The sequence below is a fragment of the Aulonocara stuartgranti genome, assembly GCF_965226115.1.
Source record: "Aulonocara stuartgranti genome assembly, chromosome: 3".
Classification (NCBI taxonomy): Eukaryota; Metazoa; Chordata; class Actinopteri; order Cichliformes; family Cichlidae; genus Aulonocara; species Aulonocara stuartgranti.
Window position 1 is genome coordinate 13920254 of NC_138941.1, and position 24867 is coordinate 13945120.

Below are 24867 nucleotides of genomic sequence, written 5' to 3' on the forward strand. Positions count from 1 at the left end.
GGCACATGTGGTCAGCCTCACACGCTGTGATGTAGATGATTACTGATCTGTGTGCAAAACCACGAGTCACGGAGCTGTGAGCTTTGTTTGCACGAATCCTGGAAGTGTTTTTAAAAGTAACACAGCTCCTAAAACTGAAGTGTCATTTTAACACAAAGTTCATGTAACGAACTCGTTAATTATTTAAGGGAATTTATAACTTATAGCTAACTTATAGCTAGTTTTTCACAGCCCGCTCTGACCAGTGGAAATACATGATAAATGTGTGAAGTTACAGAAAAGGTAACTGGACGGACCGTCCTTTAATTCTAGATATACATTTATACACAATTTAGTTCATTCCCCGTGGACCCAGTTATAGAGGAAAAACAGGAACTTTCTTGTCTTTAATTCTTTGTCTGTTAGGTAATTATTATCTTTATCAAAAGGAAAAGCCTTCACCAGGCCAATGCTGGCCCCCGGGCCTTATGTTTGACACCCCTGGTCTGGGCTAAGGGTTTTCTGAAACCAGCTCAGCGCTGTACACAACCGCCCCCTAATTCTTGGTTTAAAACCCTTTTTCTCTTACGTTTTCCTCTCCCACAGGAAGCTCGATAATAAGTGAATCAGGCGTGTCAGAGCTGTCTTTTGTTATCATGACCACAATAACCTGATGGTGTTCACCATTTAGCAGGACAGGAAATGGAAAAATAAAGCAGGATTTTATATATAAAGCTACAAGCGTTCAGCGTTTGAGAGCTTCTGAAACTGCAGAGATTGATGCCAACGTATGTTTCTTTATTATTTCTGTCCTGTCTGTTTGTATTCAGGCTCAGGTTTTACAGTGATGAGCTCCAGTGCTGGAGCGTCAGTGTTGCTGAAAGACGAGAGAAGAGGGACGAGCGGAGAGGCAGGAGTGTTGGGATATGGTAGAAAGAAGGACAACAGCCATATGTTGTGTGTGTGAGACCAAAGCAAGGTCAGGAGCAACGGATGTGGATTCAAGTTGGTATAGATGGGAGTGAAGTGAAGCTGTGGTGATGTTGAAGAAAGAGTATGTGAGTAGTGTTGATGGGTATGAAGAGAGTGTCAAACTGAAAGCAGACAGAAAGGAAACAGTTTTCTACAGGAGATCAGTGCAAAGTGCAGCCTGATCCTACTGACTCAGACTGATGTGCTGGGAGCAGCTGAACGAGACAGAGTCCACCATTCATACGCTCCTTCACGGGGACAACACAGGCGGCACTGCAGGCTAGAAGCTCTGATGTTTGCGGTGCAGAGGCCTGGGGGAACTGCAGGCCTGCACAGGATTTTCCCCCTTTCTTATCTTGTGTTGTCTGAGTCTCTCCTTGCACGCTGACATGTGTGTGTTTGGATTTGGTCACCTATCCAGCCTCCCACACAGACGACACAACCATGTAGTTCCAGCAGACACAGGACAGCGAGTCAGTTTCTTCGCTGGTTTATTGGGATCCTTGGAAATGTGACTAAATAGTTTGTGTAAACGGGCTCCTTTCATCAGAGGAGTTTGTCCCCTTTCCTAAATTTCAAATTCACTCACCGTTTAGTTTAGCCGCCGAAACAACCAGAGGGCAAGATATACAACGATGCTCCGTTAGCACTGTGGCCTGGACGAGTGCAGGCAGCATTATCTCTGTGTGCGGTGATGTGGAAGATGGTGACTCACAGTCTTTGCAGGGGACAGGGACTCAGGTGCTTTATAGTGAGCAGAGGTTCTAAACCTGCTGCAGCTTCTGCAAGCGCAGCTTCATTTTCTATCGACTGACGCATCAGATTCTGGCTATATAACAGTTCTATCATTAGTCTGCCAACACAGCCCAGCTCCATGTGACGTTACATAGCAGTGTGAACCACGACAACCAAAAAGATTTATTCATAACACACGAGAAAAGACCCAGGGAAACCAGATCAACGAGGAAAATGACAAAAAATAACAAGAAAACCCTGAAAACCATATATTTTACACCCGAGCCTCAACCAAGCGACTCACGGACCTATCCCGCTCCGTGACCCAGGGGTTGGGGGTCGCTGATGTAGAAGTATTCCCTCCATCACCCGACTGTGTCCTCAGTCCGCAGCACCCATCCACACCATGTGAGCAATACCGCTTTGCCTCTGAGTCACCTGACATAATCGCTGACTCAGGAAACCCCCCCACAGGTTGGTACCTGTCAGCCGCCTTAACCCAACCTGACTGATCTCCTGTTTCACCTCCAGTGTCCACCATGTGCTCCAGGGATTATCATCTCCACCTTATGACCACATGCAGCTGCTTCAACAATGGAGGCACAGAACAGGGTCCACTCTGACCCACGGGCACCAGAGATGGTGTCGATGTTCTGCTGCATGTGGGAACTGAACATCTTATGGACCAGGGCCTCTCCCAAACCTTTTCAGCAAACTCTCACTGTACATCTGACTCAGAGTAAGAATCTAACCATTCTTACTCTGGATGGCATTACCTTGGCCTCCAGTAACGCTGTGAGGAACCTTGGAGTCATGTTTGACCAGGACATGTCCTTCAACGCACATATTAAACACATATGTAAGACTGCTTTCTTCCATTTGTGCAACATCTCTAAAGTTAGAAATATCCTGTCTCAGAGTGACGCTGAAAAACTAGTTCATGCATTTATTACTTCCAGGCTGGACGACTGTAATTCATTATTATCAGGATGTCCTAAAAACTCGCTGAAAAGCCTTCAGCTGATCCAAAATGCTGCAGCAAGAGTCCTGAGAGAGACTAGAAAGAGAGAGCATATTTCTCCTGTTTTGGCTTCCTGTTAAATCCAGAATTCAAAATCCTGCTCCTCACATATAAGGTCTTAAATAATCAGGCCCCATCTTATCTTAATGACCTTGTAGTACCATATCACCCTATTAGAGCACTTCGCTCTCGCTCTGCAGGCCTACTTGTTGTTCCTAGAGTATTTAAAAGTAGAATGGGAGGCAGAGCCTTCAGTTTTCAGGCCCCTCTTCTGTGGAACCAGCTTCCAGTTTGGATTCAGGAGACAGACACTATCTCTACTTTTAAGATTAGACTTCAAACTTTCCTTTTTGCTAAAGCATATAGTTAGGGCTGGACCAGGTGACCCTGAATCCTCCCTTAGTTATGCTGCAATAGACATAGGCTGCTGGGGGACTCCCATGATGCACTGGGTGTTTCTTCTTCACACACCAGTGTTACTTCAGGGTCTTTACCTTACAAAAGGCTCTGGTTTCTATTCAGAGAAATATCCGAGGGACCACGAGTAGCAGCTGCTGTGTTTGGGGTCATATGGTCCTCTGAGAGCTTAAGATGAGCTTGAGGAGGAAAAGACGACAAGGATTTAAATCCATCAATTTAAATTCCAAACTGAACGGTGAGAAGTGAAACTGAAATTATTCGAGAGCTGAATTTTTAAAGGATAAAATGCAATTTCAATTTAGTGATGATCATTTTCAAGCCATGAATTCAAATTCAAATCTAACTTATTCAAATTCAGTTTCAGATTTCTGCCCATAGAATGACGCTGCTTGCAGGTCTGAATGTGTCAGGCCTGTCCAGTGGCACCCTCTGCCTGCTAACCCATCTCCTCATAGCTTTACCACAGCAGCCACGACATGCAGCCACTAATGAAACCATGAGAAAACCGATCAGCCTGAGAGGCATGCACACAGACTCTGTCTCGGGACTTCCTGTCAGATCACCTTTTCTTGTGCCTTACACTCACCTGTGATGTCCTGCAGCAACACGTGCACAGAAACATCTGTTTCACACACACGGGGAATCGCTCTGACACGTTCTCCATCTTTAGACTGTTTGTGTCCGTAACTGTAAATAAGTCACTGCTTTTGTTTTCAGTCGATTTCAAACGACAGCAAAAATGTTTTACCAGGAAAAGTGATCACACAGCAGTGACCCCAGGTGGGGGAGGACGTGTACAGGCTGGAACAGACTCTGCACAGAGACGTGATTAGCTCTTCCTGCCACCTGCTGCCTTTGACCGAGTGAAAGAAACGGTTGAACAAAGCTGCCAGTGTGTGCTGAGACGCACCGAACACGTTACAGCAAAGAGGACCAAACTGACCCAGAACATCTGTGTTTCTATTCGTTTGGACCTGCAGGCTGGAACAGACTGCAGCGTCGGCGTTCATGTGAAGCTCGGGCTGCAGAGATCGATGGCGTGATAAACAGTCCTGACGCAGACTGTGCGGGATCCTACTTCCTACCATGGACGTCATTAAAACTAATGTGCTCGTGTCAGTGGTGAGGCCCAGCTGTTCCTCCGTGCACAGCAGTGCAAACAGTTATCACAGCATCGTGTTGCTGCAGAAGAAAAGGTCTGAACCCTCAGCAGCTTCTCACACGCTGCAGTCTGCTGCTCCTTAGAGCGTCTGTGGTGAGGTCATCGCCCCCCTCTGGGTTGGGGTCAGATTTACTCGTTACCATGGATACTGCAGCTTCCAGGCTTACTTCCTACAACCCAGACTAACATTTATACTCAACATATCACAGCCGTTACCTTTGGGAACCTCCTGAACACGTATCATGTAAATGCATCGTCCTTCTGCTTGTTACAAAATAAAACAAACTCTCTTTGACCCGTTTAATGGAAGTCATCATCTATTTGTTGCTCACATTCATTTCTGTGCTTCGTCCTCCAACAGTAGAAGACTGAAGCATCATCATCATCGATGGCTGTACAGAGGGGACCGCGCCCTGTGGCATCTGTCAGCTGCAACAGCAAACAGCTGCACTGCCCACGTCTCGAACATTAACTGAGAAATCTTTTCAATAAATACTTCAAACTTTCAACAAACAGAAATTTCTTTAAACCATCTCGTAAAAAAACAAACGCATTGTCCGCTCGGCGCCAACGCTAAGCTCGCTGCTCCGTCTGCGCTGTAGTTTCTGGGTCAGAGTCAGAATCAGAGTCCGTCTCGTCGTCTTTTTTCGGAGGCTCTGTGGCGTCCCGGCCGACTGCTACCACCCCCTTCCTCTGAGGCAGGACTGTGAAGAAGGCCTCCTGCCAGCTGCCTTTCTCCAGGTACGCCAGGATGATCTCGAACACTGCAGGAGAGAGCGCCGTTCAGACCACAGAGGCAGCAGCTGAGGCTCCTCCCTGCTCCGCGGGCTAAAGCAGGGAGGAGCCACAATACAGGAAACATAATCCTTTAAATATCTGCACATTAAACTTGAGTAAGAGCAGCGGGTGAAGCCACTCCCACTCCTTACCATGGTTAACAGCCAGAACCTTCCGACTGTTCATCTTGACGAAGCTGCTCAGAGGAAGCTGGGCATGGCTGATGCCCAGCTCTGTGGCCCTTTCAAAGGTGAGTCCCTGCAAACAAAGCCCGACAGGTTAGCCAGCGCAGCCACGCCCACACGCTACAGCGGGTCTGGAGCCGAGCACACCTTGTGGTGGTTGTGGTCCACCAGGCCTCCGATGACGTACGCCCTCTGTGGATCCAGCTCCGTCAGCACGTTGGGAGAGTCGGAGGTGAGGTAGACCAGCTGCTCCTGGGACACGACCTCAGTGTAGTGCTCCGTTTTAATGTGTATGTCCTGCACAGCACACAGCATCCAACCAATCAATGTGACAAACTGCTGGCATTGAACACAGCATCTTCAGCGTGGTCATCGTCAGCTCGGAGCGGCTCATGGACCCAATCATCAAGCTTTTTATTCTGGACTGTAATTTGTATTACTTCATGTTTATTCTAACGTTTCAAATTCATGTTTCCTGGGTCATGAGTTTTGGTATCTAGAATAAAATCCATGCATCGTCACAGCCCTCCATCTCATGTCAAGTTTAAATGTTAGTCAGAGGGGTCCAACTCCAGCCTCGAGTGTCCTGCAGGTGTAAATGACCTCCTCAGCATGAGAAATGAACTCATGTGAGTCAGGTGTGCTGACCCAGGGTGAGATCTAAAACCTGCAGGCCCCTTGAGGCCTGGAGCTCCCTGCTCTGAAGCAGGGCCTCATGTTAATCGTGTGCAGATGGAGCTGATATAAAGTGGTGAGGGCAGACACTGACTCCTGAGCATCCTGTGGGTGTGAACTACAGGTGACGCCACCGTTTCATGAACTTAATAAACTGGAAATCAGACATAACGTTGTGCAGGTTCCAGACCTCTGTTGGACGTGTGACTGCTCACCTTCCAGTTCACCCAGCCTTTGTCCTTCTCGTCCATGCTCTGTCTCAGCTGTCCTCCTAGGCTTGTCAGGTAAAACTGGACACGTGAGAAGGAGTTAGAAGATGTTTGACGCCACATGAAAAACTGTTATTACTGCCTGTTACTCTTCTTATTTTATATTCGACCCAAAGCCAGTGGAGACGGTTTGGGATGGAGACCAACAAGTGCTCAGCATCTCATCATGGAGCTCATCCAGAGGATGCAAAGCATGTCGCAGCGACATCCACATCCAGATGTTGGCTCAGCTGTGGTCAGAAGTCTTGACCAGGAAGAGTTGTTAGTGTGTAAACATGAGCACATGTGCTACCTGACGCCACGTGGCTGCAGCGTCCTCAGTGCCGTCTGTGATCTTATTGCTCGAGGAAAGTTTCTGCACTGTAAGTATTTTCAGCTCTGCACAGTTAGGACAGTATTTTATAAGCTAGGCTAGGACAGCGTGTGGTTGGTAAACAGGGAGGTAACCACTAACAGCTCAAAGACGTGTCAGAATCTCACCACCCTCTAAACACGCCACAGATCCACCCGTGAACTTCATGCTGTGCATGTGAAACTGAAGCCAGGTCAGTGGGGGGGGTTTGGTCCTCACGTGCAGATACAAGCACGAGCTCGTGTCCTTCACACGAGTCCACGGGCTGCTCCGAGCAACTGAGAACGTCATCACAAAAACAAACGCAGTAACATCGTTATCATCGTCACGTGCTCGGCACCAACCTGCACTGGATGCGAGGCCCGTCTGTTCTCTGCGTAGCACCTCTGGATCTGTTTGTGAAGTTTGCGCACGTCCTGAAGAAACAGACAGTGTGTTGGGAACTCTGGGAGCACAGTCGCAGCGCCTACACCTCTGACCCGGTTACCTTAATCAGCATGAGGCTGTCGAAGCTGCAGTCCACCACCAGCCTCAGAGAGCTGGGCGTGGCCTCTCTGCGCGCACGTTTGCGGGCGCTCTGGACCTCCCCGCCCTCCTGGTGATTCTGCCTCTGCAGGCGACGCTGCTGCTTCCTCTCCTTTCGCCTCTGCCTGCCATGAAAGCGAGGATGATGTTCAGCACGTGTGTGGGCTTGGTCTGCATGGACTGAACACTGGGTCCACTGTGGGAAGCTCAAACCTCCACATCAGGACAGAGTGGGTCAGAGCCGATGGTCACTGAGCCAGTCTGTGTTTTACCTGATAACTAATTCATTACTGGATCATTGGTGCCATTATTAACTATACTGATTTAGAGGGGAGGATATTTGGACTGGAGGAAGGATGGAGAGAAATGTGACATAAAGGTGTCCTGCAGCAGCATCCTTTTGTTTGACAGTCTCACACACACCGAAGGACGCGAGGTGTGTGAGACAAAGGTCAGCACGAGCTTTCAATCTCACGCCTGTTTGTGCGCATGCACATTCATCTCACAGTGGATCACAGTGTAACAGCTCAGCAGGCCCGTGGAGGCCGTTGTTCTGGCAAAACGTCCTACTGTAAGTAGTTTATGCACATTTCTGCTGTCACACAGTAATTCCAGCACAAATGTAAGTAGGTATGACAGTTTGCCACTTAACTGTGCCCATCAGAGTGTGCTTGTAGCTCACATTCATAAAGCCAGGACGGTTTGCCTCTTCATTTTACCCGTTAAAGTGTGCTTGTAGGTCACATTCACAAAGGTAGCATGGTTTGGCACGTAATTTCACCTGTCAGAGTATTTTTCTAGGTGATATTAACAAAGGTAAGATGACGTGCCACTGAATTCTTACTGTAAAATGATGCTTCTAGCTCACATTCACAAAGGTAGGACGCTCTGGCAATTAATTTTACCCGTCAGAGTATGTTTGTAGCTTATATTCACAAAGGTAGGTTCGCCACTGAATTTCATGTTGTGCGCATGCGTAGAAACAACGGGTAGGATGGATTCCCAGAACACCGTGACTTCTCTGCGTGTTTCGCGCCACAGCTTACTTCCGCTGCTCGCGCTCTTCCTCCCACTTCTGCTGCTTCAGCAGTTTCTTCCTCTGCCTCTTGGACAGAACCGGGTCTTCCGGGTCTCCGGGACTGCTCACAGCCTTCTCGCTTTGGTCTTCCTCCGCCGAAGCTGGCTTTCCCGTGGTGTCGTCAGCCGTCTGTGAACACACCGCTGTGGTCATGTCTGCGCTGCTGGCGTGCAGGAGCCGCGTTGGCGGCATTTAAATGACTTTGTAATGTGGGCTAAAACGGGTCAGTTAGCCTGGCACCGACGAACAGACGAACGAGCGGCTCACCTCGAGTCCACGCTTTGTTTGGGCGCATTTGTGACGTTTTTTATGCGCGTCACAAGCTCGCGTTAAGATGCAGTGCTGCCCTCTACCGGCCGTACTAACAAAGTGAAGCAGATTTCATAAAACCGACACAGATACATTTACTTTCACTCTGGTTTCATGGAAACATCGCTGCTTTCATCAGTAACAGCATCTGATCACAATTTGTACTTTTATTTTTACCAAAACGTGTTGTTTGGTTTTACTGCCTTCAGAGAGACAGACCCATTAATCTGATTTTACTGCACATCCATAAATGTCCTCCGCTCTCAGGACGGGAACATTATTCTACAGTTATGTCCTGTAACAACAAGGAAGCTTTAGAAACGTTAGTATTTGTAATAGTTTTCATGTCTTTAATTATTCCACGTCTCGCTTTCCCCTTTAGCATCCACTAATCAACGTAAACATCTTATCTTTGCAAACATAGCATTTAAACACGTGAAACATAACTGTGACACTGTTAGTTGTTATAAACTGAGTCAGTCAGAGTTTTCCTGTTTATTCAGTTTTCACAGTAAAAGTGAACCTGACACTGTAGCTGTGCAAACAGCTACAGTCATCCTCGTTGTTTTTGCACATTTATCGTTTCATCCACGGGTCCTCTTTATTCCCACGCTCCCGTCTGTCCACCACCTTCATCTACCTTCAACATTTACTGTGCGCAGCAGAGACTCTGCTCTGAGGCAGCAGAGTCCCTGCTGTGCAGAAATGCTTTCACACTTATAGAAAACATTTCCTACTTTATGCAAAAGTTTAAAAAAAGAAAGACAAATCATGCACAACCAGAAACATGACACGAACCAAATCTGATCAAATCCCCAGGAGAAGACAGCAACACTGTAGCATCGGGACCATGGAGCTCTAAGAAACAGCAGTGTCCACTCTTAAGACTGAATGAACTCAGAGGTGGTTTATCCTCCACAAATACACAAACACAGACGTCGTGTTTGTGAGGCACGAGAGGAAACTGTTCGACTCTTTTTCTGATAACAGTGCAGCAGCAAAGCTGAGAGTCAGGTACAAAAGTATAAAATATTATCAGCTTGGGTAGAAACGTATGTTTGATGCTTCTGCTGTATATCTGTAACAGGACACTAAACACGTCACAGTAAAACAGTCAGCAGAAAAACCCTCAGCAAAGCTCCAGCTCTGTAACCTGTCATGTTTCCAACAGAAGAAAACGGACTGTCCAGCAGACCCACTGCACAAACTCCAACGTGCAACCACAAACAGCAACCTCAGTTTGAACATAACGTCTCATAACTTCATGTCACGCACATCTGCAAAGTTCAGGAAGTGTAACAGCTGGACAAGAGTAACTATTCATCGATTTCACAACCTCACAGTTTGGTTTCTACACATGATTCGGCTCATTCAGCTCCTGTGTGAGTGTGTCCACACCGTCCAGCTTACAGCTCGGCCCTGTGGGGACACAAAGAAACACACGTCAGAGTCTTAAGCACACGTCAACAGTTTTGTACATTTGTCGCACAGCTTTCCTCCTATTCTGTAGAACAGCGAGTGCCTTTCCACCGCACACTATCTGTTTACGTTAAAAACGTTAGTGAGCGCTCCAGTATGTGGGTCAGACCCTGGAGGGGAACTCCAAATGTCCCCTCACTGTACCGCTCAGCCGTCAGAGCCACGTGAACCTCACCCTGCTGCTCCTATAAAAAGAGCCTGAGCCTGCAGGATGTGCCAGCCCGGCTGCTGATACCCAGCAGCAGCTGAAGCTTTTCCATCCTCACATGAATGCCTGCCTGACCTTTCACTCTGGCTGCACACACACAGCTGATCCAACCACATCTCTGCTGTGATATCGCATTTTGCAGGATATCTATCAGTGTTAGTTAGCTGCAGCTGCTTTACAGTCACTCCACATCTCTTCTTCTTCTGTTAGATATGATGCACAGCATCCTGTTAGATCACTGACTTCATGCATTAAGTGAAACGTGTGGTGTCAGCATCATTTTTAGGAAATGCAAACATTCATTAAAGCGTGAAACAGTCCCCATATTGTTTTCTGATTTATAGTTTTTATTCTTATTTTCTTTTCCTCAGGCTGGCAATGAGACGCCCTCGTTGTTCTGCGAGCACGGACAGGTGAGAACAGTGTGGGTCACGATGGTGTGCAGAAACATGTTTGATAACTCATCCATAAAATCAGCTGCAGTAACTACATGTGATGTGCTGTGAGCCTCTGTCTCCTCCTTTTGTTGTCACCATGTTTTCAGAACTACTGCACGGATCATTTCACTGACTTACTGTCTCCATAGTTTGCAGTTTGCAGCTTTTAGGCTACATTATATTTCAGTGTATCCTATAAATAAATGGTTCCTCTGAGATTAGTTATGTAAAACTCTCCACTGCGCCCTCAGACATGTTTCGGTAAAAGGGAAGCAGTCAGATACTCACCTGTCCAGACGACCTGCCGTTCATCGGTGCTCCACCATGAAGCTCATAGTCGTCCCGTCAAATGAGGGGGGGGCGATGATCCGGGGCCCCTGCTGGGAGCTGATGCTGATGACAGGCTGCTTGATGCTAGAGAGGCCCTGCTGTGGCCTGTTAGCAGCAGCCTGCTGCTGAACACCTGAGGCTACCTGGGAAGACTTTCCGGTGGACATGTAGAAAGGACTCTCCACGTGCATGCCCTCGGTCTGCTGCGAGGAGCTTTTATCGCTGCTGTCCACCTCTGCCTGCACCGACATCTGCGACTGTAGCAGCGCCCTGGCAGGTATCACTGACGGCGTCGGCACGAGACCCGGGTAGATCATGTACGTGTGGCCGTAAATGCCAGAACTGAGGGCTAAAGGTGAGATGGGCATGGGCACAGGTGTCATGGGAGGCTGTGGCATAGGCACATCCACATATTGACCCGTTTCTGGATCAAAGAGACGCTTGGTGGCAGGCTGCACTGGTGTGTCTACCAGGTAGTAGTTGCCAGTGCTGGGATCCAGCAGCATTTTCCTCTGGGTGGCCTGGAACGGGTCCAGGGTGGGAGCCGGGGTGATTGCTGGAGAGAAGCAGTAGACCTGTGGCTGATTGGCGGGCATCCCGAGTGGCAGAGAGTGGTAGATAGTAGCTGAGGGGATCTCTGGTGAGTAACTAGCTGTGTGCTCCTCGTGCCCTCTGAGCCCAGGTTCCAGGTGTCCTGAAGGTGTGGCTGGATGTGACCGGGTGAACGTGTAGACGGACGCTTTATCAGGTGGCTGTTTGCCTTTGCTTGGCTGAGACTTGACTGGAATAGCGAGGTAGTTCTCACTGTCAGTTGAAAACTCGTGTGCAAACCCGTCGGCCTCCTTCACGTCGGCGTCTTCGTTCCCAGCTGACCGTCTCTCACAGATGCTGAATGATGCGGGCGGTTTGGGGACGAAGGTTTTGGTGCTGAAAGGTGTTTGTGTGACGGTGTTCGGTTGGGATGTCTTTGAAGTTCTGGAGGCCTTGACACTGCTGGGGGCTTGCACTGACTTAGGCCTGTCATCACAGCCCACTGATGTGGGGCGGGGTTTGAGTGGGTCTTTCTGCTCCTGCTTCAGCAGGCTGTCACCTGCTCGTCCTGCTGGGGGCTTGTCTGCGCTGGACTGGGAGTTTCTTCTGGCAGACTTGTCTGCGCTGGGCGTCCATGCAGTCTCCTCTCCGTGTCCTGGATGCTCCTCACACGCTATCAGTGAAAGCAGGTGGCTGTCTGTCAGCGGCCGAGCCTCGTTCTTCCTCTTCCACTCGTTCTTTTCAAATACATAGAGCTGCTCCATGGTTTTCACGGCAGCCTGCAGTTTTTGCAGAGCCGCCTGGTTTGGCACCTGTGACTCGGGCTTTTTATCAGTGATGTCCGATACTTTTTCTTGCCTCTTTGTAGATATTCTGCTTTCACTTCGGTCGGTGTTTCCCTGCGAGGCATTATTTGAGGGGCCCAGAGATGTGCTCCCTGTTGCCCTTGATGCGTTTTTGACGCCCTCTGGAGACGATCTGTCCACGTCAGGTGACTCCTGTTTAGCCCCGTGAAGGTTTCCACATTGTTTTCCGTTACTGCTCGTGTTCACAGACTGGCACTTGATCACTATAGGCGACACAGTATTGAAGCTTTGATTGGGCACTTGCTTGTTTTGCTCTGGATGTCTGTCAGCGGAGGCGCTGTGGGCTTTATTCTCGTTGTTATCCAAAGAAACGAAGTGATACGAACTTTTAACCAGCTTACGCACGTCTCTCACTTGGTAAATGGGAGTCTGCAGCTTCCCCTTATTGTCTCGAATGTCTCGGACCATGAAATGTGGAACTTTATCTGAAAAGTCACCCTTCAAAGCTGTAGCAAGCGCGTGGGATTTGGCGTGATCTGTTCGGATGATGTTGCAGCCTAAATTAGGAGCGCGCAGTTTGGAGACGGCGCACGGCTCGGTGCTATCGTCTTTGACGCGCCTCAAGTTAATTTGAAGTTCTGGAGATTTGGATGTGGTCGCAGAGTCTGCGACAGAGCGTACTTTGGCTCCACGTCCGTGTCCACACGTAGAATAATTCCTGCTCTGCTGCGTGACTTCGCCTTCGTTCGGCAGCATTTGGATATTTGGCACAAATAAATGAGCCATTTTCTTCAGTTTGCTGCTGCCCGCCGAGTACAGACTCCCCTCGGCCAGCGTGTCCTCTGGTGTTTGATCGTTTTCAGGATCCTTTTGAAATTCTAGCTCGTCATCCTTCCAGCATCTGAACGCGCTATTTTGGCTGCGATGCAGCGTGCTTCTGGATGAGTCCACTGCGCCTTTTTTAGTATCAACTCCAGTTTGTTGCTTCCGAGAGTCGCTCTTGGCATCCGCTATGTCCCCTAACTCATTCACGCGCATTATGCTGTAGTCCGAGCTGCTGTCGGAAAGCTTGGAGTTGTGCTTCGCTCTGACGTCGTCGCTTTCCTGGCGCAGAAAGCTGGGAGAGGGCGTCTGCTGCGGCTCGCTTATTTCGCCTCTCTCCATCTTGCGCTCCTGCTCGAACTGCATTTTCTTAGAAATGACATTTTTGATGAGACTCGAAGCAAACACGGCCTTCTTGTGCGTGTCTTCCATGGTTTTAGAGGGCGGCTTGCCGCCCCCCCTGCTCTGGCTTGCGTTGGTAACTTCATCCGTGGAACGTGATCCTGCAAAGTTAGTGCGTGGTTCTCCCGCAGGAATTCCCGATTTAACGTTGCAACGAAAATTCAGCGTCTCTGTCAGCCTTATGACGCCGCTGTGGCCCTGACCAAATTTCCCCATCAGCTCTATTTTCTTTGTAGATGACGCTGCGCTGTGGGGAGGTAATGTCTCGCTGGCGGGCGCTTTGATGATGCCCTTATAACCCCTTTTGTCTATGCTCTTGGCGATTTGAAACGAGGCCGCTGAGCTTTGATGAGACACAAGACTTTGGTCCACATTCATGTTACCATATTTCAGGTCCACAAACGTGGACCACCTGTTTATCCCCACGGCATGCTCTGATGCAGAGGACTCGCTGGAGGTGCTGAAATGAATGGCATCAAAGTAAGGATACGCCAGGCTCTTGAAGGCTCTGGCTGTCAGAGTGCGCACCTCCTTGTCAGCGTCGTCCAGCTCGCTGACAGCACTGGACGTGCCGCTTGAATATTCGGGGACTTCTTTCCCCCTTAATTTGCCGCCAAAGTGTACGCGCCCGGGCGCTGCTACCAAACACTTCGCCGTGTCACACAAGGTCTCTGCCTTCCCATCAACTCCCCTAAACACATAGCGACTCACATCTCCGGAGCGCCTGGCATGATAGAGAATCTTTTCCTGTTCTTGGATGTTGCTGGGGTCATTTATAGCTCGAGAGGTGGTTCTGATTGACAGGTGAATCTGTCCGCCACTGTTGCCACTGCAGCGTTGCTGCTCGGGCTTTGACACACTCTCATCTGAGCTGGTGAATTTGGCCGCTTCGCGCGGATCACTTTCCAGCAGAGTGCTGACTGTTGCTGCTGCGCCCTGAGAGCCAGGCTGGCGGCCGTGCCCCCTCGCGCCCGCCGCGCCCCCGGCATCAAAAGAAGCGTAATCGGCAAATGAGTAAACCCGGTTGTCTTCTTCAACGTCCCAGCTCGTGGAAGAGCCCACTCCGAGTTCGTAGTCCTCCTCGTGGTCAGAAAGTTCAGAGAGCTGGATCTCGTGCGTGGTAATATAATGGGATTCGTCCTCCGTGGCGCACGGAATGCAGTCATCAGAAAGCACCAAACTTATACCATCGTCCACTTCATAATCATCCTGCTCACTTGTCTCCCCGAGATAATTATCACTAGCGCGCAAATCCACGTCCGGCTGCAGGCTTGCGCTGCTTTCCGTGTTGGACACCTCGTGCTGCTCGTGGAAACGCTCCGACTTTGCGTTTGCACAAAAAGGAATCGGTGGCGGTGACGGGTCAGCGTGCTGGTGCTTAACACCATCTCCATGTTTCCCAACTGTGCCATTCTCTGTCTTAGTGTCGCCCTCGGGTTTGCGTCCCGTTGCGCACGGAGCTCCAGCTCCGCTGTCGGAAACAATCACAGGCATTTGGTTTGTCTCACAAACGCGTCGGTCTGTTTTCACATCCACTGAGTCCAACTCGACGTATTTCTTTTCATCGTGCTCCGCGGGACCATCTTCTGTCGGCAGATCACTCACCTGGTGACGTGTCATCGATAATTTCACACAGCTTTTCTCAGCGAAGCTCAAGTCGCAAATCTGAGCTCACATTTGGTGTCTGACAGGAGATGCAAGAGATGGAGTCGGACAAGATTTCGTCGTCCTTTATGCAGAGATAGTCTGAGTCTGACAGACAGACTCCGATGTCACCAAAGCGCTCCAGACATTCCAGCTCATCGCCACATGTAGGCTGAAGCATGTAGGCTAAAAAGGAGCAGAGACATTAACCACTGTCTGGTTCTCAGTCTGTGAACCAATGCAGCCACAAAGCTGTATTTCTAATGACAGTCGAGGTCAAACCTGCTTTGAACTTCATGTTCAAGCTCTGTGGTTACAGCTCTGACTGAGGTCTTAAAAGCCTCTCAGACGGGTAGTTGTCAGTAACTGGGTTTGGTTACCTGTTAACAAACTGCACCCTGCCACTGTTCTCCTTTTATATTTATGCCCATTTATCTATAGATCTTCATATCTATCAGTGTCTCTGTTTCTACACTCACTTCATATATGAGTGTTTGATGTATATTTGTTACTATGACAACTCAGTTTCCTCTGGGATTAACAAATTAAAAATATGTTATTTAAATAAAGTCTCTCTGACTCTGAACTTTGCTTTTTCTGTTGCTCTTCGATATCTTTGTGTCTGCTTCACCTTTTGAGACACGTTGTATTGAACTGACTCTCTGATTTTTCCACAGTAGTAATAATGACAGGAGTGAAGGAGGAGGTCGGGTCACGTGGTCACAGAGCCACAAATCAGCATATGATGGAGATTAACACCAGCAAGCACAGACCATCTCCAGCGTTTCATGAGCTGCTTCACTTCAAATCCTCCTTCTTCTTCGAACATCACACATTTTTCTTTTGTCCAAGTGATTCGTTTAGGCTAAAACACAACTTTACAGCTCAGCTGTGCTTTTAACAGACTGGTGTTGAAACAAATAGGTTATTGTAACACACACAATAAAATTCTAAAGAATAATTTATCAGTACAATGATAACAACGAAAGGATAAAACAGTCCAGTGTCCAAAAGGCAGAAAACACAGAGTCCAGAGCCGGCGATGCCACAAGTCAGTTACACTTCACACGCGCCGCCACCCTGTAAGCAGACGGCCAGTCATCACTCCGGCCTCAGCAACACAACTCTGCCTTTAGGCTGCAGCATGTCGCAGCTGCACACAGACAAATATCACAGCAGTGTTTGTGGGCGATAAGCACACCAGATCAATCACCTGCCTTCAATGGATACAACCCAGCACAGCCACTGGCCACGCCCACAACACGCATGGAGATGAATGAATACAGGCAGCATGTGTCCATCATATTACATTATCACATGAAATAAAACAAGCTCGTGAGTACTGTTCCTGTGGACAAACAGGGCACGGTCGGCAGATGAAGGGCCGCAGTAGGGACGCTGACAGGGTGCATCGTGTTAACACACTATGTTTGTTGTGGAAGTAACTCAGTTCAACTCCACGCTCTGCTGCAGAATTTAACTGACTCTAATCCAGCGATACACCAGTTTCTCTCACGGAGCCTCTGCCAGGCTCTGCTTTGGATGGTTAGCGTCTTTCCACTGAGCTCACCTCCATCCTTCTCTCAAGAAACCACTGTGAGTATATCTCACACACGTCTGCTTCTTATCCACGGCCCCACCCTGGACTTTGTGTTGGCATCACCAGTATTTTCAGTGTGTACATCCTCTTCTCAGGGGCACCTCACTGATGCCTTCTGTAAGGATCCACAGAGACTACATGTGCTCCTGGGTGATCCACTTCCTGTCACTTTACAGTTTGTCAAAACCTAAGAGGGAACAAATGAAGAAATATATTAATGACTCACTGAAAGCTGGAATTATTTGTCCTTCCTAACCGTTAGCAGCTATTTTTTTGTTGTTGAAAAGAGAGATGTGTCTGTATGCATGCAGAGGGCGAAATCGCTCAACAAATATCTGCTGTCTTTGTTCTCGTCTCCTTTTGAGCTTCTCCATCTTCAAGCTCGGCCTCAGGAAAGCATCTCTTCCCACTCCAGGAGAAGACGACCTTTGACCTTGGGCATTTCCTGGGTTGCTCAATCTTCCAAACTCTCCACATTCTTATCTCCTGTAGCGACACCAGTGACCATCAGAGCCGTGTATGTCAGGTGCTTCAAACACTGCTTGTGTCACAAGTATGTGTGAGCGCACCCAAAAGCAAACTCAGAGGAGAAAACAAGCTGATATTTAAGAAGACTTTATCGTGCACAGGTCATATGCACGAAGGGCATCGAGAGGAGCGTAGCACAGGTTGCAGGTGGAGTTCCAGCTGGGTGCTTCCAGGAATCCAGGAGTGACGACAGGCAGGTGAGCTACCACCTGAGCTACAGCTGCGTACCAAAGACATCCAAAAAAGATTAGTTCTTCATTGTTCATCCATACTAATGTCACACACACACGAGTGTGCTAACTGTGGATGCCACGCCTCATGACAAACATGGATGTGCTGTTTGTGTCATGAATGTGTGACACGGTAAGTAAATACTGGTCAGCTGTGGGTAGGTCGTGTTCCCAAACAACCTCGGCCTGAGTAAGAAAAGGTTGATGCTAATAGAGATCCTAGAAAGGATCAACTCGTCTTAGGCTGGAGAAATATGACATTTGTCCTTTGCCTTGTTTTCATTCGTGTGTTGTCTCAACAATGTGCTACAGGACTTTTAGCACATTTGAATTCATAGACGAGAAGCCAGAAGTCAGAGTTTTACAGAGCAGCTGTGAGTACACCATGATGTGAGAATACTGTAGCATCTTATTAAGAGACCTGGTTAACCTCTGCAGAAAGGAGCCGGGGTCACAGAGTGCATGAGTAACTGCTGATGGTCTGCTGGCAACTTGAACTTTGGATATCTGCTGTTAGAGGGCAATAAAACCTCCCTCAGCACCGGCCAACAGTGTAACACAGGAGCCAGAAACCAGAGACGAGCCACAGCCTCAGTCAGGACTCAGGGTACCAGCCCTCTGCATTAGTCTGAGCAGGCTGAACATTATTAAGAGCCGTTTCTCCTGAACGCTCGTCCTGCAGGGACTCAGCTGGCCTTCATGTTTATGTTTGCTTCAGTCAGACCGGTCCGTGTTACGTTACATCCAGTTACAATGATTATGGAGCCTTTCATAAGTGTGATGTAGAGACTAATGCTTCTAAAGGCTGTGCCTCTAATATACAGTTACATTTTACTGTTAAGGTTGCTTTTCATGTATTTTTCAGAGCTTTTGTTATTTATTTAATGTTCTTTTTAAAAAATGTTATGTAGTTTCTGTTTGTGTAGTTCTTTTAGTTTCCTCCATGTTTGTTTGGTTACGTCTCCATCCAGGCTTGACTGGTAATCGAGCATTTCCCCAGTGGGCTGACGCACTTTTCAGGCCGCTGAACACCGGCCGTCTGACACAGGCTGAACGGTAATTCATTATTATCAGGATGTCCTAAAAACTCCCTGAAAGCCTTCAGCTGATCCAAAATGCTGCAGCAAGAGTCCTGACAGGGACTAGAAAGAGAGAGCAGATTTCTCCTGTTTTGGCTTCCTGTTAAATCCAGAATTCAAAATCCTGCTCCTCACATACAAGGTCTTAAATAATCAGGCCCCATCTTATCTTAATGACCTTGTAGTACCATATCACCCTATTAGAGCACTTCGCTCTCACTCTGCAGGCTGACAGTATGTTAGGGATGCATGAATATCTCGACTGGAACAAAAAGGATCCAACATCCAAATTCTGAATGTCCTTCAAGATGCATGTAAACTGTTCCTCCAGACTACTTAAATAGACTCCACGAGAGTTCAGGCTGAGAACAAAGCTGGTTTTTACTGCAGCCGTGCAAATTAGAGTGAATCAGACCACAGTGACTCTGTGGATGTGGGTGGATGTGGGTGGATGTGTATCTCAGCTGTTCAGGTGGAGTTATATCAGGGCTGGGACGATGTCTTTGGAAACGTGCAACAGGACTGAGCGCATAAGTGACAAAGCAAAATAGACGTGTGCATATTTTTAAGTGACACTTTATAATACATTTGATATGTCACAGTGTTACTAATGTACTGAGTAAGAATCACCTTCACTGAACAGGTGCACATAAGGAACTGGGCTCAGGGTAGATAACAAACGCTCACTGGTTTGGCATGTTTGTAGTTGGGATACTTCTAAAGAGGAGAGTTCAAACTCTGATCTAAACATCAGACCAACCTCTGTGAGTCATCTTATCGATGGCATTCAGCAGCAAGGACAGGCAGGAACGTGGGACTGAGGTTAAAGTTCAACCAGCATCTGAGACACACCCAGCCTCTCCTGTTTAAAATACCCAGGGCTGCAGCAGAGCTCATCCAGATGCTTACACGTCTGGATTGTTAATCACAGAGAAAATCAAGATATTCATTCATTAATGTGCTGAATGAAAAATGAACATGATTCTGTCTGAATGTGTCTGCAGATGTGCAGCAGATGTGTGTGTGACAGAAACGTGTCACCAACACTGTCATGGTTACAGAGCCATGATTCATGTGATTAATTATGCTTAGTCAGAATACAGTGAGGCGAGAGTTTAACCAGCACAGTCTGTACTGCCAGGCTGTGTGTGGATGGTGGAGTGAGCAGCACCAAGGAGCCACCATTTAATAATAGAGATGGGACTGTCTATACAAGGCCCAGCACACACACTGTCAGTGTGCTGTAGTGTAGAGGGAGCGCTCTGGTTTGAGTCAAGCAGGCCATTTACACCTCTGAATGAAGGCGGGGCCTCTGTTACAGGAATGGTGCCACAATAACAGAGAAGAAATCCCTCCAATCACAGCTCTACAATGCTGTGATTGGAGGGATTCCCCACCTCTCTGTGGACTCATGCAAGGATCAGCGGCTGTGACAGTTTGCGTACTAATGATCATAAGCTGCCTGTTGTTCATCAGTGCTGCTGGTTCAGCTCCTGTTGAGAAGGTTGGAAACCTGCAGTCAGACTGTCCAGGTGAACAGAGTCAACCTTCTCAGAGAAAGACCGCGTGTTACAATGTTTCCATGTCTGCTGCTGCCATGGAGACAGGCTTCAGACTGCAGCAGGTTCTGTGCTAACAAATGCAGAGGTGGGTCACCCGCTCGGCCCAGCACGGGTGACCACATGTTGCTGCGATATGTCCTGCAGAAGTAACTGTATCTCCTGAGGACTTGCAGTCTGCAGGCTGGCTAAATATAACTTGTTTGTGCTCCTGGGCTCACAGTAATTAGCTCCACAGTTTAAAACGGCCACCGTACTGTGTGACACGCTGAAATTTCACCCGACCTGTGGACAGAAACAGCGTTGTGTGGAAGGGCAGATTTGGAGACATCAGTTATTTCAACACGTTTATAACATTCGACTGTCCCAACGCTGCTTTAAAATGATAACTCAGCTTTCTGAAGAAACGAACAACACAACCTGTGTTATTTACTTTACTTTTGCCATAAAGCCTGGATGAATAGCACATAGAGCGTTGAACCAATGATCAGTAATGCTGGGAAGGTGCCAAATAAAGGCAGGTTTGTCTGTAGAGGATTTAGAGGTAGTTCTCCTGCTTGTGTCTCCTCTGAGCTGCAGGATCGGCTCTCTTTGTTCCAGCTCTTTGTTTCATTTTCTTCCACAGGTAGAACAAACGTAGGCACAGGAACAGTTTGTCATACAAAGTAACTCAGCTCCCTCTGTTCCTGGTGTTTTGTTAGTTTTTCAAAGCAGACTTCCTGAATAGAATAGAATAGAATAGAATAGAATAGAATAGAATAGACCTTTATTATCCCATGGATGAGAGGTTTGGGTGTTACACAGCTCTTGAAGCAAAGGGAATATAAAATATAAAAGGAAGCCTCAGAGTGGTCCTATGGACATAAGTAACTGCAGTCTGTACAAACAGGTAACGATGCACAGAAACATGAAATGTGCAGTGAACAAAGCAGCTGCTGAGTAAGATAACTGTGTGTGACAGAGTCTGACAGCTGCTGTAAGAACGACCTGTGGCAGCGCTGCTTCCTGCACTGTGGGTGTGAAAGTCCACTGCTGCTCGAGCAGCTCGGTGTTCAGTCTCATGCAGGGAGGTGTTGTCCATGATGGATGTTAGCTTAGACAACAGCCTCTCCTCCTCGATGGACTTCAGCGGGCGGTCCAGGACAGAGCTGGCCCTCCTGACCAGTTTGTTGAGGTCCCCCCGTCCCTCTCTGCCGCTCCAGCAGACCACAGCACAGAAAACAGCAGACGCCACCACAGTGTCCTGTTCACCCCCAAGGATCTCTGCAGGTGGAGACGACGTAGGCCCTTTTTGTAAAGTGCATTTGTGTTTGTGGACCAGTCCAGTTTGTTATTGAAGTGAACACCCAGGTATTTGTGCTCCTCCACCGTTTCAGTGTCCAAAGCCTGGATGTTCACAGGTGTAACAGGGGCGGCTTGCTGCTGAATAGCAGGGCGACCCTGATCTAGGGCTGTATTAATCCCATGAGAAGAATGTAGCGCCCCCTCTCTGTGGCTGATTTCCAGTGAGACTTGAAAACGTCCTCAGTTAGAAACTGCCACACGCTCCTTGTAATGACTGCACGATGAGTAAAACCTGTTTCTGATGTTTTGTGCTGCTTGGCTGCGTCTCTGCCAGAACATTATGTCGAGCTTCTCCGTTTTCATGTTTGCAATAATTCTTAGCTGTGCTGTGCTAATGTCCCGACACACCGTAAGAGACCTCGAGCAGGGTGCACAACTATTAGACCTGAGACGCTGCAGCAGGCTCAGAGGTCGCAGGCACTTAGGATGATGTTTATTCTGTGCGTTGTCCATTTAGACTTCAGCAAACTCGGGTTAAAACCTGTCACCTATGAACGTGGTGGCACTGTGTGAAGGCAGGACAGTGGCTCTTTTTCCTTTAAGCAGCAGAGCTCTCCTCGGTGTCCCACACAGCGGAGCCGCCCCACCACTCCAGCCCAGAGAGCTTCTGCAGCTTTTAGATGCATACTTGTTTTTCAGGTGTGTTGGAGTAGGGATGCATCTAAAAGCTGCAGGACAGTAGCTCTCTGGACTGGAGCTGGAGACCCCTGCTTCTGATCAATCAGGATCCCCCGTTTGTTTAAATGCTGCACTGGCTCCATTGCGTTGCTGCACATCACCAGTCTGCTGTCAGAAAAACACACGTAGGAGCAGGAGGTGGTGTTTGCAACTGAACTCCCCTTATGTTGCCTGAGTTTCTGTCGGGTATTTCCTTGTTAATAAAGTTATCAGTGTATTGCTGATGTTGTTTCCTTCTGAGCCCCCCTCTGTGCTGCATGTACAGATGTTGTGGCCACAGAGGGTTCATCCCAGCAGCTTTTGTCACTGTAAGGACTGCTCAGTGGTATTTGGTATGTTTTTAAAACAGATATTGGATCGGTGCATGTGGCATTATGTGGTGAAACCGGCTGCAAGACAGAGTTAGACTAACTGTGATACTTAAAGGTTGCATGTTAGTGCAGGTTAAACAGCTTAGTTTGCTGTACTGTGAAAACTAAAGAACTCGCTGTTCTTTAAAGGTGCACAGTGGCCGTGGGTTCATGGCCACAGTTAGCATCACATGTAGCAGAGTCATATGAATTTTAGCTGATGAGCTTAGATCCACTGATGAGCTGTGGAGGATGAAACATCTGCTCACATCTGGTTGAATCCAGGTGTGTCCATCCACAGAGAGCAGCAGGCCAGCTGATCACAGCCTGCACACAACACCTACTGGAGCTCTCAGGAGAAATGAGTGCGAGTTTGATTCAGTTCACTGAGCCGTGACACCAGTTTCAGGTTCCCCACCTGCTGAACCCACTTCAACCTCTGACTTCCTGTTTACAGGCAAAGTCCCCTCTACAACGGAGGCAACAGCAGATAGATTTGCTTTTCCTTTTTCTTCAGACTAAAGTTTGTGTTCCCCTCTACTGATATTATTCTATCATTATGTTCACATAGCACAGGGTTCAGTCAGCCTAGGACAAAATAGAAGCGTCCTCCTTTACTTCCTTACTCTGAGCACATTTAGAGCCTTTACTTTTCTCTCTCGAGTAAATAAGTTGAATGAGTACTGTGACTTTTACTGGAGTATTTTTAACATCAGTATTTGTACTTGTACTTTGAGTACAGCATGTCTGTACTTTTGCCACCGCTGCTTAGTCTCATAGGTTGCAGTCTAAGGGCTGAGCCTGCTCATTAAGCCTTTTTAATCACTTTTGGTTAAAACACCGGATGAGCTGCCGTCCACTCTCCGTCAGCTTTGGCTGAGTTAGTAACAACTTGTTCACTAAACCACGCGTTAACCAGGCTGGTTAGTACGAGGAGACTGTTACGATGACAGGTCACCGAAGCTGGTTTAGCAGCTGATGCTAGCTGATGCTAGCTGATCGGTGAATGCGCTCCGGAGAAAAGCTAAAGTGAGCTGGACAGTCCGAACAATGGAGGCAGCTTCACGGGCGTTTCTGTCAGTGTGAAACCAGTGGAGCTGTCTGTGCAGTAACCAGCCTCAGCCGCAGGGTGGCAGTAACGTCACCGGTGGATGCAAACAGAGAGATCCGTGACAGCGCTGTCCGAGAACAGATGCAGTTACGTGTAAGTTTTTGTCCCGCCTTTGTAGACAGAACATCTGAAGAGCTGATGCTTCTGTTCAGCTACATTCTAGTGTTTTGTTGGTCTGGTTAGCTGATTGCACTGATCGGTGTGGTACACCTGTACACTTTATTGGTGCAGGTTGAACCCAGGTGGTGTTTAAACATAAAACGGAAGCTTCAGGAGGTAAAAGCCACAGTTTGTTCCACGCTGTCCTCCACGGTAGCCACAGCTTCCACTGTGGATGATGTCTGGCTTCATGTGCTGTGTAGTTCCGTGACTCACCGCTTGTGTATGCGTGCGCCTGTCTCTACATGCTCGTGTCTGCCTGTGTCAGTGCTGCCCGGGAGTCCACAGCCTTCTGTGTTACTGTGGGGAAGTCGTGGGTGCTGCAGCTGGCGTGAGGAAGCTACACGGATTGGCCGCTGTGTGTTCTTTCTGCTTTCTCTTGTGAAGGGAGGAGGAGTGTCCGGTTAGGGGAACATGATCTTCCTCACACGCTGAACTCGGAGGAGTCCAAACTGGACGGAGACGAGACTTCAGGAGGACAATGTAAGTGATTACGGAGGAAGTGAGGAGTCTCTCTGGGATCTGCTGCTACTTACACTCACTCATTCAGACGCATCCACACGTCTAGTGATGGATGCAAGTCTGGTCTGTAAGTAAAAGTAATCTGATTACAGATGTACACCTTTTAGGTAACAGACTGTTAGATTTGAACACGTACAATGATACAAATACAGGCCAGAGTCCGCAGTAGAGCTGTAGAGGTTGAACAACAGCAGAATAACTAAAGATCTCAGTCAGCACCGAAGGACAGCTTAGTGAGGGAGCCTCGTGCAGGGGGAAATACTTCCACAGTGTTGGAGCCACGACTGTGGAAGCTGCTGCATCGCTGAGCTTGTGTTGCATGTGTGGAGCAGGGAAGCATCAGCTGACCTGAGAGGTCAGAGCAGCTCACACAGATAGCAAGCACTGATGGCTGGATTCATGCCACTGTGCCTCAGCACAACGTTTAGCAAGTGAGCTGCTGTCACCTCTATCATCATCATCGTTGTGTAAACCACAGTAACGAATCTGTGTCCTTATTCCTGTTCTGCAGGTTCAGCTTCAGACTCGCCTACAGTTTCTCATACAACCTGTTCCAGTTCTGTGGCCACACGTGGATACTGGCTAATAC

At 48.2% G+C, this 24867-nt stretch overlaps 3 protein-coding genes across 3 annotated transcripts in view; 1 reads left to right on the forward strand and 2 right to left on the reverse strand.

Annotated features, from left to right (window-relative positions):
* Positions 1-4575: 4575 nt before the first annotated feature.
* On the reverse strand, positions 4576-8462 carry trmt10a (tRNA methyltransferase 10A). Its single transcript, XM_082525998.1, has 7 exons — positions 8119-8462; positions 7035-7197; positions 6892-6963; positions 6142-6216; positions 5399-5548; positions 5219-5324; positions 4576-5053 (listed from the first exon to the last, which is right to left on the reverse strand). Exons 1-7 carry the CDS (start codon positions 8340-8342, stop codon positions 4863-4865), a joined length of 981 nt encoding a protein of 326 aa, XP_082382124.1. The 5' UTR covers positions 8343-8462; the 3' UTR covers positions 4576-4862.
* A 477-nt stretch (positions 8463-8939) lies between these two features.
* Positions 8940-15618, reverse strand: cUnh4orf54 (chromosome Un C4orf54 homolog). The gene is made up of 2 exons (XM_082526598.1): positions 10872-15618; positions 8940-9878 (listed from the first exon to the last, which is right to left on the reverse strand). The coding sequence occupies exon 1, from the start codon at positions 15092-15094 to the stop codon at positions 10892-10894; it is 4203 nt and encodes a 1400-aa protein (XP_082382724.1). The 5' UTR covers positions 15095-15618; the 3' UTR covers positions 8940-9878; positions 10872-10891.
* Positions 15619-23700: 8082 nt separating this feature from the next.
* The window catches only part of hacd4 (3-hydroxyacyl-CoA dehydratase 4), a 6658-nt gene continuing 5491 nt past the window's right edge, over positions 23701-24867 (forward strand). The window contains exons 1-2 of the mRNA XM_082525980.1: positions 23701-24239; positions 24790-24867. The exon at positions 24790-24867 is cut by the window's right edge and continues 29 nt beyond it. Of these exons, the coding sequence (XP_082382106.1) occupies positions 24238-24239; positions 24790-24867 (80 nt within the window). The 5' untranslated portion in view covers positions 23701-24237. The remainder of the gene's footprint in view (positions 24240-24789) is intronic.

Coding starts and splice junctions, on each gene's coding strand:
- trmt10a (XM_082525998.1), bottom strand. CDS start 8,342: ATGCCGCCAACGCGGCTCCTGCACGCCAGCAGCGCAGACATGACCACA. Junction 6,217..6,891: donor GGGCCTCGCATCCAGTGCAG/GTTGGTGCCGAG, acceptor TCACGTGTCCAG/TTTTACCTGACAAGCCTAGG. Junction 5,054..5,218: donor GGTTCTGGCTGTTAACCATG/GTAAGGAGTGGG, acceptor TCTCTCCTGCAG/TGTTCGAGATCATCCTGGCG.
- cUnh4orf54 (XM_082526598.1), bottom strand. CDS start 15,094: ATGACACGTCACCAGGTGAGTGATCTGCCGACAGAAGATGGTCCCGCG.